Source organism: Rattus norvegicus, chromosome 4 (assembly GCF_036323735.1).
Source record: "Rattus norvegicus strain BN/NHsdMcwi chromosome 4, GRCr8, whole genome shotgun sequence".
Classification (NCBI taxonomy): Eukaryota; Metazoa; Chordata; class Mammalia; order Rodentia; family Muridae; genus Rattus; species Rattus norvegicus.
In genome coordinates, this window is record NC_086022.1 from 125,902,225 (window position 1) to 125,920,450 (window position 18,226).

The 18,226-nt window shown below is 50.1% G+C and overlaps 1 protein-coding gene and 1 pseudogene across 1 annotated transcript in view; both read right to left on the reverse strand.

Moving 5' to 3' along the window:
• The window catches only part of LOC134486817 (glyceraldehyde-3-phosphate dehydrogenase-like), a 31,876-nt pseudogene extending 20,691 nt beyond the window's left edge, over nt 1–11,185 (reverse strand).
• The window catches only part of Grip2 (glutamate receptor interacting protein 2), an 85,085-nt gene extending 73,616 nt beyond the window's left edge, over nt 1–11,469 (reverse strand). Inside the window, exon 1 of the mRNA XM_039106989.2 lies at nt 11,223–11,469. Coding sequence (XP_038962917.1) covers nt 11,223–11,277 — 55 coding nt within the window. The 5' untranslated portion in view covers nt 11,278–11,469. The remainder of the gene's footprint in view (nt 1–11,222) is intronic.
• Between the last annotated feature and the right edge of the window lie 6,757 nt (nt 11,470–18,226).

Here is an 18,226-nt window from a genome sequence, read left to right on the forward strand (position 1 = left end):
TGGGGAAGTTTTAGGGCAGGAGGAGGGGTGAGAAGACCTGAGATTTTGGTACCTTAGTAGACACCCCAGTTAGCTACTTGTCCCACTTCTTTTGGACTTGACAATGACATTGATGCTGGGAAACCAACCCAAGTCCTCTGCAAGAGCAGTGCATACACCTCCCTGCTGAGCTGTCCCTGACCAGCCCCATCTTCCACCTTCAAAGCACCCAGCTTGAGACCTTCCCTACAGGTAGGAAGATATGGTCCCCCAACCCTTTAGGCTTTAAACCCTCACCTGTAAACAATATGTATGTCACCATAGTCCCAGGCACATGTAATCCGTCATTTATTAATAACATATCACACATAACACACAGAAACAGAAAAAAATTCAAATACCAGTGGAAGCCTTTGGTATTCTTTTCTACCTTCTTCCTCGGGAGGCTGTCACGGGTGTCTCCCCACCAACCCCTAGTAGACGACTAGCTGAGCCTGCATGGTCCTGCAGGCAGGCTTCACCAAGCTCTTAGTCACTGTTATGGTGCCAGGAAATCGCTGGCTTTTGATCCAAAGTTGGCTATGCATGGTAACCCAAGCCTTTACTCCACCTCTTGGAAAGGAGAAGCAGGTAGTTCTCTGTGAGTTCAAGGTCAGCCTGGAATTCCATAACAAGTTCCGGGTCAGCCAATGCCACGTAGTGTCTGTCACCTGTCTCAAAACACCAAAAACCAAAACCCAGTTATTCTGAGTGAGGTCTGTGGTTTAGCTGGTTTCTACTTGGAAGAAACAAAACAACTGAAGAATCCACTCAGAATCCCTGGCCGGTGCACCTCTACCCAGTACCCAGCTTCCCCACCTAGAACCTTAAGACAGTCAAACCAAGTGGTTTCTGAGGGTGAGTCCTATGTGCTGGCCTCAGGCATGCTCTCCCTGGGCCTCTTTGCATCACCGGAGGAAGGCAGCCTCAGCCTGGCCCAGCCTCACAGTGAAATACTGCTGCCCCTGCCACCTGCCATCCAAGACATCACCAATCCCAAGCAGCTACTCTGTACCCCTGATATCAAACTGGTGTCCAGCCCTCTGCACCGAAGGCAGGCTGTAAATCTCAGGCTGCAGGGTCTCCGGCAGGGAGGCATCATGGGAGAATTCATTTCTCATCCTGAAATAAATTACCTCCCCGGACAGGAAGGGGAGAGCAGTTGCTCATTTGGCTGAAGGGTGGCTGTTTGGATGGCTCTCTGCCTGCTGGGATTCCCCGGCTCTCAGGGCTGGGAGGAATCCCAGCAGAAAGGCCTGGAGTTTTCCACACGCCCATCCATTGCCTACCCCGCCCCCACAACCCCCAGGGCTGAGGTCTCTCTCCATCCTGCTGAGCAACAGTGAAAGGGAATCCAAAGCCCTTGCTAACCAGGGACTCTGAACAGCAGAAGAGTCCTCTTCCTACTAAATAAGTCACTCTTAGGAGGCAGGACAGCCTAATGGAGCATCACTGGGTGTATAGCTATTCTCCAGGGCAGGCCCCACGCCCAGGACAGTTGGCCAACACAGAACAGGCTCCATGCTCTTCTTGTGCTCTTTACGAGTTGTTGTGTTTTGTTTTTGCCTTATTTGATTTTTTTTTTTTAGTTTGTTTTGATTTTCATTATTTTGCTCTTTGGTTGTTTGGGTGGGTAGGGAGGCGGGATGGATCTAGGAGGAGCTGGTGGAAGGGAAGGAATATGATCAAAATACAGCGTATGAAGACAATTTTAAAATAAAAAATGTTATAGTGGGGCGCAGGGCAAGGTTGAAAAGCATTTAGAGAGCCGTGCAGCAGTGGGTGCTGGTGGTTCTGTTGTTTAAGCTGGGGTAGGGTATAGTGGGCCTCCCTGTGCCAGCCTCAAAGATGAACTCACTCAACTGTAGGTTTTGTTTATTTGTTTTGAGACAGGGTCTCTCTATGTAACCCTGGTTGTCCTGGAACTCTCTATGTAGAGGAGGCTGGCCTTGAACTCACAGAGATCCATCCCTCTCTCAATGCTGGGAATAAAGACATGCCCCAAAGGTGCACACTCATGTTTTAGCCAGTCTCTGTGCTCAGTAGATTTCACAGCAGGGTGCAGAAGCATGGGCTGGCATGGCAGCCCTGGTGGGAAAGGGGGAAAGACAGTACTAGCAGTGGCTCACTGAGGTAAAGGTATTTCTGAAAGGACATGTTAGAAATGGCTAACCGTGTTTCCCCAGCATAGCAGAGGTGAGGAAATGGTTTGGGGCAGAGTATTTTATTAAAGCAGCTGGGCAAGTATCTAGGACACATTGAAACTGACCTCATCCCACCCCCCACCCCCACCCCCGTGCTAGATAGGTCTCTAGAATACTCAGAGAAGGGAGGGAGGATCAATGGATGCTAGCATCTCTAGATTAGCAGGTAACTGTCCAATCCCCTCCAACATGGTTCTGCTGACTGTAAAGTCAATGCCTGCTTCCCCCAGGCTCTCACCAACACTGGGTGCTATGGACTTTTGCATCTCTTCTTCGTTTCCCTGTGTAGCCCTGGCTGTCCTAGAACTCACTACGTAGACCAGACTGCCCTTGAAATGAGAGATCTACCTGCCTCTGTCTCCTGAGTGCTGAGATCAAAGGTATGTGCCACCACCACCACCACCGCCGCCACCACCCGTGTTTACATCGCCTCTTAAAACCAATGTGCTGGGGCTACTAAGATGGTCCAGTGTGTGAAGACCCTTACCAAGCAACAGTGAAAGCCAGATGACCCACGTCCTTCTCCCAGAACCCATGTAAATGCAAAAGACAAGAACTAACTCTTCAAAGTTGTCCTCTGACCTTCATACCTAAGCTTTGGAAAGGTGTACTTTCATACACACAGTAATAAATAAAAACGTTAAACTTGATATTATGGGGCTGGAGCTGGCTCAGTAGCTAAGAACACTGCTGTTCTGGCAGAGGACCCAAGTTCAGTTCCCTTGTTCACATGGCAGTTCATGACTGTTAACTCCAGTTCAGGCGATCTGATGCCCTCTTCTGGTCTGCGAGGGCACTGCATGCACATGGTGCACAAACATACCTGCAGGTAGAACACCCACACGCATAAATAAAGTCTTTTGAAAAATAAATCTTTAAGAAAAATGATATTGTGGCCAAGCGGCGGTGCCACATGCCTTTAACCCAAGCACTTGGGAGGCAGAGACAGGTAGATCTCTGAGTTGTAGGTCAGCCTGGTCTCCAGAGTGAATTCCAAGACAGCTGGGGTTACAAACATGCACACATGCATGCATACACAGATGAAAGAAGAAAGAGAGGAGGGAAGAAGGAAAGAAAGGAAGGAAGAAAAAATTTGATACTGAGCTATTGTCACTACGAGTGTCACCAACGCTACCATAACAATTACCAAACACAGTGCGGCGACCATCTTTCATCTCGCCCTCCCTACTCAGATGTTGCCCCCGTCTAGATTTCTTGTCTCTTTTCACTGACTGGAGGGATCTTTTTACACTCAGGATATCCTCTACCAGTACCATGTGCCATGAATGCTTCTTCTTCCTGGCCCCGGACTCTGCCTGAACCTAGTGGGTGGTTTCTTTTACCATACTCACCTTTTTACTGTTTTTGATTCCATTTTTCCTGTTTGCTTTGGAGTTTCTGTTTCCCTAACTGATAACAAACTGGTAGTCTGTCGGAACTGTAATGAGGAGCAGAAAGATAAAATAAAACCCTGCAAGCCCCGCTCTCAATGTGGTCCTTTTAGTATTCCCCTAAGTCTGATTAACTCCGCCCTCTTGCAGCCGGTGGAAGCTTCCAGGAGATGCCACCCTCCTGCCTGAAACCCCAAGTATCTGAGAAAGAATGAAGTCCAAATTCCTCTGGCGTGCTATAGGCTGAGCCTATGAGAGATAGCTGATTGGGCTGGGGGTAGAGTATGGCAACATGACTCCAGAGGACAGCAGGAGTGGAAGTTCAGGGCTGCCATATCTTTGAAGCTGGGTGAAACCTCTCCTGCCATTTAAAAGTTAACAACTGATATCTCAAGCCACAGAGAGTCAAACAAGCCCTGCCTTCTAGCCAGCCTTCGCCATTTCTGCTCTTCTGGCCTGGTGAGTCACCCTCTGTTTACAGTGTCCAGACAGAGGTAGGACTCACTGTCCTGGGATCAAGCTCTACAGGCCATAGTCCCGGAGGAGAGGAACCAATCCCCAATCAAGAAAGGCTCTCAAGGGCAGGATGTGGACACCCAGGGAAGATGGTGTGGTGCAAAACAAACCCTGGGCCTGCAGCCTGGGTTCAGGCCCAGACCTGCTCCTCACTGTCTGTACCCTTGAAAGCCACTCAGCCTTTCTGCCTCAGTTTCCTCGTCTGAAAAATAGGATTAAAAATAGTGTCTACCTCAGTCAGGCATGCTGCTGCCTGATTGAAATCTCAGCACTTTAGAGACTGAGGCAGGAGAATTGAGAGTTCAAGACCAGACTGGGCTACACATTAAACGGATGCCTGAGCGGTAGTGCATTTGCCTGCTATGTGCAAAGCCCTGGCTTCCATCCCAGCGCTGCCAAGAAAAAAAAAAAAAAAAAAAAAGCCAAAACAAGTACTTCCTTCACAGGGCTGCCACGAAAACTGATAGTTAACCTGGAAAGAGCGCAGAGCATGACCCGCAGCACACTTGGGAGCCATTGATGTTGAGGTGCCTTCTCTCACCCTGTCCAGTTCCAGTGTTACTGGACAGCTCCTCCCCCTCCCCCCCACATTCAGGTCAGGGTATGGGCTCTTCTCTAAGAGGTGAACAGACTGACTTCCAAAGTGGCCGCTCTTGCTCTCCCACCCCAGTCAGGTAGCCGCATTCTCTGTTGCCGGTCTCAGGGTGACATTCTGGCAGAGGTACAGTAGTGCGGGATTATGTCCACGTGCCATCCCCCAGCAACAGTGATGTTCAGCATCCCCTCATGCGCTACTAGTCTTTAAAGAGTGAGAGACTTGCTTTCCCTAATGGCTAGTATTTCCTCTTTTGCTTGATTTCATTTCGTCCACAAGTCACTTCCCTAGGGAGAGTTATCTTATTTTTCCCAGGAAGGAAACAGGGGCTCAGCAAGTAACCATAGGTGCTGTCTGGCCCAAGGCATTAAAAACTTTTTATAACTTCTTTCAAATATTTTATCTTTTTTTTTAATTAAAGGGGTTTCTGTCTGAGATTATTTTAATTGTTTTGTTTTGTTTTGCTTTGCTTTTTAAAGTATATGGTGCTGAAGAGATGGCTCAACGATGGAGCTCTGGCTGCTCTTTCAGAGGTCCTGAGTTTGATTCCTGCAAACTGTATCAGGCGGCTTACAACTAATTGCCTGGAACTTCAGCTTCAGGGGCTTCCGGGGTGCCTTCCATGGGCACCAGCATTCATGTATACCCACATACAGTTTTTTTTAAATAATTTCAAGTTGTAAAGATGATAGGACGTGATTTTTATCCTGTTCCAATATAGAAGCATACAATATTGGCCTCTGACCCCCAAGGTTGGCCCTGGTGCACAGAAGGACATTTGGTCCTAGTTGGCTCTCCCTAACTAGGCTCTGACTTCATTTCTCTTCTACTATCTCACAAGGACCCCGCCCCTCTCCCACCTTCATCTCTTTAGCTTCTCCCAACTTCTCCACCTGGATACTGTTCATGCCCCCATTTCACAGACAAGACAAGTGAGGCTCAGAGGCAAAGTCCTCAAGCATAGTCACACAGCTTAGGAACAATTGTTGGTACTGGTACCCATGTGGTAGTCTGCAATAGAGGTTTAAGTGGGAGCAAGACTGGGTGGGCAGGTGTTGCACACCGGCTGGCTGGGAAAAGAGTCTTCGGTTTAGCAGCGATGCCCTGGCAACCTCTGCCTCAGACCAGGTGATCTCTCCTCCCCAAGCTTCACTGAACTCTTGTGGGCATCCTCACAGGAAGAATGTGAGAAAGGAAGCCCAGACTCTGGCTCACAACAGGTGCCCGCTGCAGACAGCTCCCCCGCCTTCCCTCTTATGTGTTGTCAGGCATAGGTCAAGGAAGTGACCAGAGAACAATGGAAGGTCAATCTGGTCCAATGGAAGTGACAAAGAGTGAAGAAGCCTTAGACTCCCTTTAGCTCCTCTTGTCTTGACTTTGAGTCCTGGGGCACCAGGGGTGATGTTTATATAGTTTAAATGGATCTGCTGAGAGATGGTGGGGAAGCTGAGGACAAGGCAGAGGACTGAAGGTCTCGTTGTGCTATATAACTATGGCTGGTCGGGAGCCAGGTCAAGATGTAGACTAGTCTGGCCTCAAGTGCTAGGATCAAAGACAGTCACTAACAGGAAGGCTTTAGGGTAGGATTTTTTTTTTGTTATTGTCCTCTCTAAAAATAAGGAAGAGGCTGAGAAGTATTGTTCAGGGCATGTTAAAACTTCAGCTAAAGACACAGGAGCCAGGAGCAGGGGGAACTTTGATTCCTTCCTCACTGGTCTTATCTCCTGACACTCTGAAGAGTGCATGGGAGAAAGGATGGAGAGGGCTAAACTTAATTGCCTTAGAGACAATTTCTGTTTTTTTTCCCTTTGTTTATTTGTTGTTTAAATGATTGCCCACTTCCACCCCTCAATTTCTATGGAAAGGTGGCCCGTAGCTTTGTTCCCCTGACACCTTTCCAAGGAGAATGTAGATCTCTTCACTCAAATGTACAAGAAAAGGAAATGTTCTAAAGACGGGGAGGGAAGGCAAAGCCCAATCACAGCTTCACATCACCCAGCGGGCCAGGTGGGGGCGGGGCAGCCATTCACTGACATCACCCGCCTCGTCATGGGAAATAACTTCCGCCGTTCAAAGCCTTATTTGCATTTTTGGAGGCCCAAGGAGGCATTTAAAATCAGCTTGGGTGTTGACATTCAGTTATTAAAACCAAACAAAAGATTCCTTCCCGAGTCTGGCTAGTTCTTCTTAAATTTATCGGGTCCCCACTACCTGATTTAAAGCCCTGAGCAGATGTTTCACAGCAGGACGTTCATCAGCTCCAGATGCCGCTTTGTTCAAGCTGCGTGCATGGCACGCACTGGCAGCCGCGCTCATGCAGAGGGCCTGGGGCTGTGAGCATCCAAGGCTCTCTCCGGCATTTGGCATGCCCACAAGGACCATTTGTAACCCCTGCCTGCGGGTCTGACAGAGAGATGAGCAGCAGAAGTGAGTAGCCAATCACATTCCATCCTATCATCTTTCCCGTTGTCTCCTAGGTAACCGACACAGGGACACATCAGCTCGCTGGGTACCACAGGACACAGGCGTGTGCGTGCACAAGCACTTGCATGCCATCCTAACAGCCTGTAATTCCAGACACTTGGCACGCGCCTGTCAGCACCCTGGACAGCTCCCGGAGCCTCCTCGGGCCTATTGTAGAAGCTTCGGCTCCCACAGCTTTCCTCCTGCATCTGCCCCATACTGGGTCAAACCTCTGTTTGGGATGTCTTGCCCAGCTGCTATTCACACTACTCGGGATCCTGCTTATCTGTGGGGCCAGCCCAGGCTTGGGTTAAGTTCTCCCAAGGTTCTCACCAAAGTCCCTGCCACTGGGGCTGTACATCTTGTATCTCAAGATCTGGACTCCTTCAGTCTTTCAGCTCATCATTTTTCCTCCTGCCTCCTTCCTTGCTGCCCAATCACATGGCCCAACATGTATGACCCCTGAACAGCCATCCTCTCTAGTGCACTGGCTGCTTCTGCCCCAAACCACTGCTCCTCTGCTCTGCGCCTGGCTGAGCCTTCTTATTCTTCAGGCAATTGAAGTCACCTTTTGGGACCACCTGCACTTTGCCTGAAGAAATCTCTCCTACTGGGACTTCGCAGTACATCTCCCCCACTCTGAAGCTGTCCCTCCTCGTTGACTTGTACACTGCTTTATCTGTCCCTCCCCCCGGCAGGTCTTTGTTCACAGTGGGACCCTCCACACAGAACAGAGCCCTAGACATACTGGCTGCTGCTGCTTCATTCCCCATCTCTGTGGAGAAGGATGGGCATCTTCTGATAACCTCTGATTAACACTATGAGAGGCTGTCAGAGAGTAGGAAGGATCAACAAAGGAGCAACCCAAATCAGGCCAACCACAGAAGATGCTGCTGCAGACAGCTGACCATCTCAGTTGAGGTGCACAGGGTCTCTTCTCATCTCTCAGTACCGTCCTCCAAGCACTGGGTACCTTGGATGTCTGTCAGACTGAAGTAACTTCCGCTAAAGATCAGCTTTGGTGTTTCTAACACACAGTCACTGGTTGGCGTGTGCATGGATGTCTGTCAGACTGAAGTAACTTCCGCTAAAGATCAGCTTTGGTGTTTCTAACACACAGTCACTGGTTGGCGTGTGCATGTGTGTGTATGGGAGGAATCTTTCATGAAGCATTTGTTGCAATGAATAGAAGAGAATGTGTCACTGTCTGTAGGAACATAAAGTTTGAGGTGAAGGTTCACTAGAGCATCTCTCTCTCTCAAACACACACACACACACACACACACACACACACACACACACACACACAGTGAGCTTCTGGAAGCAAGTATCACAGAACTCTCCCCACAATTGCATGGCCATGTGTTTCCCCCTTCCAAGAACCTGGTCACGACTCCAGGCCCTAAAAATGGTCCTGAGTGGTGCTGTTGCTTGAAGTCAACCTCAGAGTGCAAGGCCAGGCAGTGACCAATTAGCCATACAATAGACAGTGCCCTGTGCTGTCCCCCGGGTCATAGCAATGAAGACCCTCACAGAGGCCACTCAGCACAAACTCCACCAATCAGTACTAGATTGCTTCCCCAAATCTAAGGTCAACTCAGCTGTAACTATCAGGAAGGAAGCCCTCCTATTGTGTACTGTCCCTACACTAGGATAGGACAGTAGGGAACCCTTCATGACACCTGCAGGGTGAAGGACAAAGTAAAGCTGCAAAACAGGCTGGAGAGCTGACCTAGCATGCATGAGAGTCCCTGTTCAATGCTTAACACTGAAAAAGGAAAGGGGTGGGAGATTAGCATGACCTAGGTCTCATGGCTGACTACAATAGCTTCAGCTGTCAATCTGACACAAGGCAGGAGTCACCTGGAAGACAGAACCTCCATGAAGAAATTGCCTCCATGGGCATAGCTGTGAGGATTTTATTGATTGCTAACGTTGGAGGGCCCAGCCCACTGTGAGCAGTAACGTCACAGAGCATGCAAGCCTAGACTATATTTTAAAAGGGCAACTAAGCATGAGCCAAGGAGCAAGACAAGAAGCAGCACTTCCTTCAAGGTCTCTACCAGTTCCTGTCTCCAGATTCCTGCCCTGGGTTACTGCCCTGGTTTCCCACTATAATAGACTGTAACCCGAGAAGCAAAATAACCCCCCCCCCAGTTGCTTTTGGTTATGACGTTTATCACAGCAATAGGTAAGCAAACTAGGACAGAGTGTTAGACAGACTTGAGTCTAGTCCCAGAGGCCTTACATTACCCAGCAAGGCACCCAGAGGAGTCAGTCTTGTTCAAAACATCCCTTTGTCTGGGTAAAGCTCCTCTTTGATAGAAGCCAGGGGCCCTGTCTCTGTATCTCTTCTGTCCTCAGCTTAGCTTACCTCCCACCACCCAGCCTCTTGTCCAGCGGGACCTCACATCTCAGAGCCTCGCATCAGTGGGAAACCTATGAGAACCAATTTTCCTGTAGCCCAGAGAAAGCCGGAGATCTTGTCTCTTTAAAATAGTAATTTCCTGTCTCGAGATGGCTGCATCAGGCACCCCCCTGCTGTATCGCTGAAGTCAAGGATCAACCCCAACTAAGATTTTCCAGGAAAGGCTGAGTGCTGCCTGTCACCAAGTGAATGGCCTTTGTCCAACAGAAGGCACCCAAGGCAGGCAAAGGTCTCACAGGCATCTGTGAACCCATCCCTCCCTGGTGTCACAGACCTCATACACACTCCATGTTCATGGAGTACATGCCAACTACTTGCTTCCACACATATCCTGTACTGTGCATCACAGGGTGCTCTATGTACATATGTCACAGGACCCATGTGTGCATAGAGTAGGCTGAACAAGAGAACAGCACTTTCCCCACAGAACATTACAGCTCCCAACTTCAAAGCTGGCTCTGAGCTATGTGTCTGGTCAGGACTAAGGCCTCAGAAAAGACCTAGCTGTTTTCAGAAAGCCCATATCTGTCTAAAGGTGAGTGGTGTGCTCCTGGCTGAGCTAGAATTCCTTCTTGGTTTGCTGGCTCCCTGCGAGCACTTCATACCCCCAGCTGACAGCCCTACTAAGTGCCTCCTTCTTCACCTCAGGCAAGAAACTTCCCCCCTGTGTTCCTAAAGTGCCTGGATCTGCCGTTCAGTTTCTAAGTGCTAGGCCCGCAAGCATCACAGGCACCAACTCAGGCTTGATAGGTTATGGGGGTCTAAGCAGAACAGATGGGCAGGACCAATTCTACAGGCCCACTTTTCCTCAGCAAGCTTAGGAAATGAAGACTGAAAATTTCAACTTGGGAGCTAAAAGACACCTAAAGCGTTTGGGTCTCATAGATTGAAGTTCACATCCCAACTATCCCCACTTCCGGGCTGTGTGACCTTGGGAAGCAGGCTTCACCTCTCTGAGGCCAGTCTCACCTGTAAAGTGGAAAGAATCACAGCGCCCCCGAGAGGTGGTTGTGAAGGTTAAAGACAGGGGCAGGTGTGAGGCAGTGTTCGTGCCACCCAGTGTCGCCCTCAAATTTGAGCTATAGTGTGGGGGATGGCTGCTGCCTTTTGCTTCACCTGGTCCGAGACTCGCGGCCCTAGCAATTCTTAATTAGCACCAAACCCAAACTTTGCTCCGCGGTGACAGTCCGGCGTAAGTCCTCCCACTGCCGCTTCACCCTCATCCTCTACCCTGCGGGTGGTGAAGACAACAGGTAAGGGGAGGGGCAGCCTGGAGGTGCGGCGTCGCAGCGCTGCGGCAGGGGAAACCCGGCAGGGACCCTCGTCAGCGCCGGTCTCTTTATAACTTGGGTTGCTGCGGGCGCCGGGTGCGCTCAGTGCCGCAGGCCCAGAGTGCGCAGGAAAGTTGGGCGCCTAGCTCGGTCGGATCCGGGTCCCTGCGGTCCGGGCCCCGCGGGCGGCGCGGAGGAGGAGGCACGTGGCTGCTAATGGCCCAGCTCCTCTGCGGCTGTGCGCACCGCGGTCCTGTCCAGCTCTGAGCAAAACGCGCGTCCCGCGGTGACCCTCCGGCCCCAGGGACACCCGGCCCCTCCGTGCCCGCGTCCTACCTTCGTCCGGCAGCCGCTGCAAGCAGAGCGCGAGGTTCCTGCGCCAGCCCCGCATCCCCGCATCCGCCGGGCGGTTCCACCCGGCCTCGTCCCCGCCTGGCCGGGCGCAGCGCAGGGCTCCGGAGGCCGCGGGCCCAGCGCGCGGGGCATGAGCGGCCGGCTCGGTAGATGCCGCCGGCTCCGCTCCGGCTCCCGCGCCCGCCCGCGGCTGAGCAGCGGCTCCCCGAGAGCGCGCGCTTTCCCGGCGGGGGCGGGGTGGGGCGGCGCGGGAGCCGGGCGGGAGGGGCGCCCGGAGGAGGAGGGCCTCGCACCCGCAACCTGCCAGCGCCGGCCTCCCGCCCCAGCGCTCTGCACTCAAGGATTCATGAATGAACGATTGCGTGGGGGGAATGTATGCATACGTGCATGGATGGATAGATGAATGAATGAATGAATGAATGAATGAATGAACGAACGAACGAACGAACGAACGAACGAACGAACAGGTCAGTAAGTAAAGGAATGAATATGTGAATGCAAGGATGAATGAATGATTGCATCATGAATAAATGGATGAGAGAGTAAACAAATGAATGCATGGACGAATAAATGAATGCATGCATGGGGAATGAGTGGGTTAGTAAGAAATGAACAAGTGCCTGGGTGAATGAACGGATGGGTGAACAAATGAACCAGTGGGTAATAGGCTGTAGGGGTGTGAACAAGTGACTGAATAAATGAATGAGGGCATGAAATAATCAATGAGGAAATTAGTGAAGGGAATAGGTGACTGTTAAATGAATCAATGACCTCCAGCTTTATCTATGACAGGCAAAAGGCATCCAGGACCCTGCCCTGAGGCCTGGCTCCTTCCGGCTCTAGAGGGAGGCCTGAGGCTTGGATTGTGTAAGTGAAGACAGAAAGGCTCAGGAAGGGTAGCACTTGTCTGAAGATGATTGTCTGAAGATCTCCGGGTGGCGGTGGGGGAGTGGGAGGATATCTGCTGGGTTTGTCTCTGAACCTAGGAATGGTTCCACCCAACTAGGCTGGCAGCCGTTGGGCTTGGCAGATCTCAGCTCTGAGGAACAGCTTAGAACAGCCAGGTGTGGAAAGGAAGGGTACGGGAGTCTCTCTGGTCAGCAGCAAAGAGGGGATCTGCACAGAGCAACCTATCCCAGAGTGATGGGAAGGTGCACAGCCTCCACCTGGTGCCTGGGTCTGTCAGCTTAACTATATCTGTGGGGAAATCACTAATCTCTCTGAACCACCTCACTCTCTGAAGCTACAAATCTGAGAACATCATGATGTCCCAGCAGATCAAGTCAGGCTGAAACCAGGAGCTTGTGTTCTAGAAGGGAATCTCGTGGCAGAATCGGGAGCTTGATCTATCAACCCATCCATTTAAACTCTGGCCTTCAGAAGGAGTACCTTTGAAAAAAAGAGTATGACTTCAGATCCTCAACTATTTTATAAGGTGGCTGTAATTGGCCCCATTTAGCAAATGAAGATACTAGGGCTCAGAAAGTTTAAGCACAATGCCCAATGCCACACAGCCAGGAGCTAGCAGAACTGACATTTAAATCTGGGTCTGCCCAGCTGCAAGGCAACCCCAGTCAGCACTACCCATGAAGCCTGACATATATGCTTGTCACTAATTTGTGCTCCTAACAACCCTTGATGGATCCCATCACAGCCTGCTATTCATTCCAAACCATTAATCACTCCACTCAGCAGGACTGAGGCAGAGAGCCAGGGAGGGGCAGATCAGCCAGACTCAAATTTGCAAAGTGAATTCCAGAACTAGGCCTAATGGATGTGTATCCCATGGGAGAGTGGATATCCCTGGGGAGTTGTTCACCCACCAGAGGAGTGAGTGTCCATGCAGTAGGACTGCAGGTTTCTCCTGTCCGTGCCCAGAACCATGGTCTCTATGGCTAGAATGCCAAAGTTCCAAGGAGGATGGGGTAGATTTGCTGACGGAAGAGGGGAAGATCCCTATGCTCAGACAGGGCCCCCAGAAGAGGCCAATGCACTCAGGAGGCAGCGGCAGAGGGTAGGGGGCAGCCTGTGTGGGGAGGGTCTTCAGTGTCCTTTGCTGCAGAACAGGCTACTGGCTGTCTTGTAATACGGCCATTTCATCACGATTGTGAATTGTGTAGGTAAGAATTTGGGCAAAAAGGATATGTAACAATCCTACAATGACATCAAGGGTGGGATAGGGTGCAGGGTGGCTGACAACTGGAGCTGGGATCCTCTGGGATATTCCCTTGATGGTTCCTGGTATCTGCAACTTGAGCTGGCATGGGTCCTCACCAGTGGGATGAGTGAAGGCTGCCCCTCCCCAGTTTGGGAGGTGGGTTTAGTCAGTTACTCTAATGCAGCTGAAGTCATCCGACTGATCGAGAGAAGCTGTTGGTTTTCACTCATGGCTTTGGAGGTCTCAAGCCACAATCACCTGACCTGACTGTGTGGAGCTTGTGGTGGCACACATCTTGGCAGAGCTCTTGGGAGTAGGAAGATAGTGAAAGGCGGAAAGCAGGACCTGAATTAGCCCCTACAAGAGCATGTTTCTAATAACCTAAAGACTGCTGGACTCCAGCCCTTTGACATCTCTCCACTTCCCTTGAGTGCCAAGCTGGAGACCCAGTCTTTAAAGTGCGCATCTTTGGGACAACTGATAGCAGCATGTAAATACACAGATAGCCCCTGAGTTAGGATGGGCAGGCTTGGGACTTGTTGACTTGATGGTGGTGTAGAAGTGACACATGTGCTTTGTAGAAAGCAAACATGCTGCTCTTTGCTCTGGGCGGTAGTTGACGGTAAGGTACTCAGCTCTGTCCGTCCCAACCGTGAGGGACATGGCCTGACATCTGCAGAAAGCTGCAGCTGAGCTACGGTGGGCCACAGGTCAGGCATGTTCTAGGCGTTCTCAATCCAGGATACTTTTGGATTGCAGTGGGTTTCTATGAACAGAACCCCAATATAATGCACATGGCTATGGGGCAAGGAGAAGCAACATCCCAGGACACCCAGTTGATGAGTTGCATCCAAGGGAACAGAAATGGAAGGAAAAATAATGGGGCAATGTGCTGCCTGACCTTCTAACTGAGACATGGCCTCTGATAACTTTCTAACTAGGCCTCAGTTGTGTCCTTTGTAAAAGAGGGATAAGCTCATCCCTGCTGGCAGAGAGTTGGCATGAGAACTGAATGAGTTTACATGAATAAGGTGTCTGCCGTGTGCCTCACAGAGAAGGCACTATGGAAGTGTGAGGTACTCTGAAGAACAGTAGCCACGTGGGGAAGGCTGTTGGGCCAGCTGATCAAAAAGCTGGCTGTTACCACCTCAGTGGCACTCCAGTGTGTCCAGCCTATGCAGCTGGTATGCCTGCTATATGGTGTGTATCCCCATCCTACATAGCCTAGGCTTCTGAGCAGGTAGGTCCTAGCAAGTCTCTGTTAGAAAGCTGGTAAAGACTCCAAGACCTGCTGCAGACAGACCAGACTCAACCAAGGTCATCTCCAGAGTCTAGGAACAAACCCTGGGCCCAGATTGGCTTCCAGACCCTTTGGCCGGGGTTCCCTGGGAATACAAGGGGGGGGGGTGGAATTGGCTCTGGTGCACTAAGCTCCAAACACTCACTGACTGCAGTTTGGGGAATCTGCCAACCTTTGGGGAGAGACAGAATTGGGCTCAGAGGAATGGGGTAGGGGGTGGGGCAGAGGAAATCATTCTCATTAGTTATCATTTTTAATGTAAAAAATCAAACAGGGAGCTTTCCTCATTTTTGACATACATTGACAACAGCATATGAGTTCAATTTATAACCATGTCCATACTTTGGGCTATGCACTCCCAAACCATTCTGCCCACAAAAGACCTGGAAGATCAGAGAACCTTGTGCAAAAGTAATCACCCCGGCACAGGCCAGCCCTCTGAGTGAGTCTACCTGCAGTCAGCACTAACAGTTGCTCCGCAATTACTGCAGGACCCAGCAGGCTCCCAGCAGCCTTTGTGCTCTCACTGCAGCTCCTATATAAGGCACCACATGGAGCTGAGTGTGGCCCGGCCTCCCCCATCGTCCCTAGCTGTTCTTCATTCTTCCCTGGCGATTGCTACCACACAGTTGGCATTCTACATGCTTATATGCCCTTTGCCTTCTGCAACATAATCCAGATCTTTCTGTTGGTCTAACTGGGGACAGTGTTGAGCATTCAAAAGAACAAAGGCTTTTGCAGTTACATAGCCAGGGCCCAAATCCCACACCGTTATTTCATACGTTCCCTATGTGGATGGTTATTGAGTTCCTACTAAGTGCGAGCCACTATATTCCATGCTGAAGTATATCAGCGACCGGATTAAAATCTTTGCTCTCATAAGCCAGCATGCCAACACAGATCAATCGGCTCACTTGATGTACAAGCCCAGACAAATCACTGCAACTCTCTGAGCCTCAGTTTACCCAACTTATAAGTAGGGCTTATAGCTAGCTCTCCCTTCCCCACCCTTGCAGTAAAACTCTGACAAATGTAAGGGCTTGGGAACGTTTGCAGAGGCATTCCATATGCCTAGATTTAGAATGAACCTCATTCTAAGCTCGTTTTCTGTAACTCTTGACAAATACAGATGCTGAGAGGGCAGGAGTTCCAAAGGCCACGCAGTGGGCTGTGCAGAGCATGAACTCCCCCCCCCCCCGAGGGTACAGCTTTCTGCACTATCCAGTCAGGAATAAAGAAACCCACAATATTCCGTCATGAAGGGGAAGTTCTCTAGTCCCAGAAACTCTGCTTTACCCTGCCTGCCAGAGAGGCTTGAAGCTGACTTGGCTCCTTCATCATCACATGGTCACTAGAGGAAGTAGATCTCAGTTCCCTGGTAAAAACAGCAGTATCGAGTGGAACAAAGGCTTGGGGCACAGGCATTCTCTGCATTTGAGTCACACAAATTGTGCGTGCGTGCGTGTGTGTGTGTGTGTGTGTGTGCGTGCGTGCGTGTGTGTGTGTGTGTGTGTGTGTGTGTTCAAATGCATGTGACAGTCAGAGGTCAACTGTGAGTATTATTATTAATGCTGTCCACCATGTTTTTGAAAGTCTCTCACTGTCACTTGGAGCTCGCTGATTAGGTTAAGCTGGTTGGCCGGGGAGCTCCAGTAAGCTGCTTCTTTCTGCCTCCTCAGTGCAGGAGTTAAAAGCAAGCACCACCACACCTAGCTTTGCTATGTGGTTGAATTGGAATTGAAGTCAGGTCCTTATGCATGTGCCCTGAGCACTTTACTGACTAAGGCATCTCTCCAGCCCCAAGACTTCTTCTATTCTTGGAATACAATATGGCTGCAGTGCTGAGAATGGGCTTCCCTATTCTCAGCACTGTAGTTCAGCCCTGGCCATCACTTGCCCACCTCCCTAGTCAGACCACAGCCTCAGCCTTCCTTAGTGTCCTACAGACCTTTTAGAGAGCATGTTCCAAGAGGGCTCAGGGTTCTGATCTTTTTAATGAGATTTGAATAAGTGTCCCCAAAGGTCCAGTGTTAAATTATGTGGTTGCAGGCCCATGGGACTGTGATAGAAGAACCCTTAAGAGGTAAGGCCTGATGGGTAGAAGGTCCCTGGGATATGCTCTTTAAGGGGATGTCAGAGATCTATCCCTTCTTTCTGGTTCACTTCCTCCCAGTCAGCTCCTTTCCTCCTGGGTCCCACCATGAGAAATCATGTTTTTGTTTGTTTGTTTGTTTGTTTGTTTGTTTGTTTGTCTGTTGTTATTGCTGTTGCCTGGTTTTGAGACATAGTCACACTGTGTAGTCTGGGCTGGCCTAGAACTTACTTTGTAGTCCAGGCTGGCCTTGAATGCACAGAGATTTGCCTGCCTCGATCTCCAAAGGGCTGTGGGTTTTTTTTTTTTTTTTTTCGGCGCTGGGGACCGAACCCAGGGCCTTGCGCTTCCTAGGCAAGCGCTCTACCACTGAGCTAAATCCCCAACCAGGGCTGTGTTTAAAGATGTGCACCACCATGCTTCTCCCTCCATGATAAGCTGTGCCATCCAAGCCTAAAGCAACAGGGTCAAGGAACTATGGGCTGAAAGCTTCAAAACCGTGAGCCAAAGCAAATGTTTTAAGGCAGGCTCAGTGCTATGCACAGAGGGACACTGTCTTTAGCTTTCAAAGGCTATCTGAAATCACTGGTTTAAGCAATTATTTGCTCCATCTTAGAAGTGTCTCCCTCTGTCACCAAAGGAGTTTTAGAACTGGTGGGCTATCCCAGACTTGCAGAGCTCCTTCTTTAAAACAGACCTGCTTCTGACTATAAGAAAGCAGTTTATACTTAAGTGTAGGGAAGGGGCTTCCAGGATCAAGAGAGGAAATTCTTGCCACAGGATCTGCCTTTTGGCCATTTGCCTGGTATTAGCAGCACATGGCAAAATGGAAGAGTCACATACTATCTGCATAGTTTCATGGTGCTGTGGAGATAGAAGGTGATGCCCACGATCAAAGCCAACAGAGAAAGGATCCCAGAGAGATCCCAGTATGGATGGATGTTGTTCCTTCCAGGTGTTTGCCAATTCTGAAGCCTTGCAGGCGAAGGGGGGTTGGTGGTGGAAGAAGCAGAAATCTTTTTTTTTTTTGCAGAAATCTCTTTATAAAGCAGTAGGAATGCCAAGCATGGTGGTGTAAACCTCTAATCCCAACCTTGGGGATGATGAGGCAGGAACATTGCACATTTGAGGCCAACCTGAGCTAAATAATGAAACCCTGTCTCAGAAAACCGAGGGCTGGGGATGTGATTCAATGATACTGCAAGTTCCTATCTTGTGTTCCTAAGCTTGACTCCACATCTGCCACCCACTAAAAAAAGCTGTAGGGAGTGGTCTTTAATCTCATTACATGTGGGAGACAAAAGTGGAAGGCACAGCCCAGTAAGGAGCTGATGCCTTACCAGTAAGCATTCTAGGCTTTCAGTTGGGACCACTAGGTTATGACCCAGGGACTGGGGGGAGCTAAGGGAAACCAAAACTGATAGCAGTTGCAACCC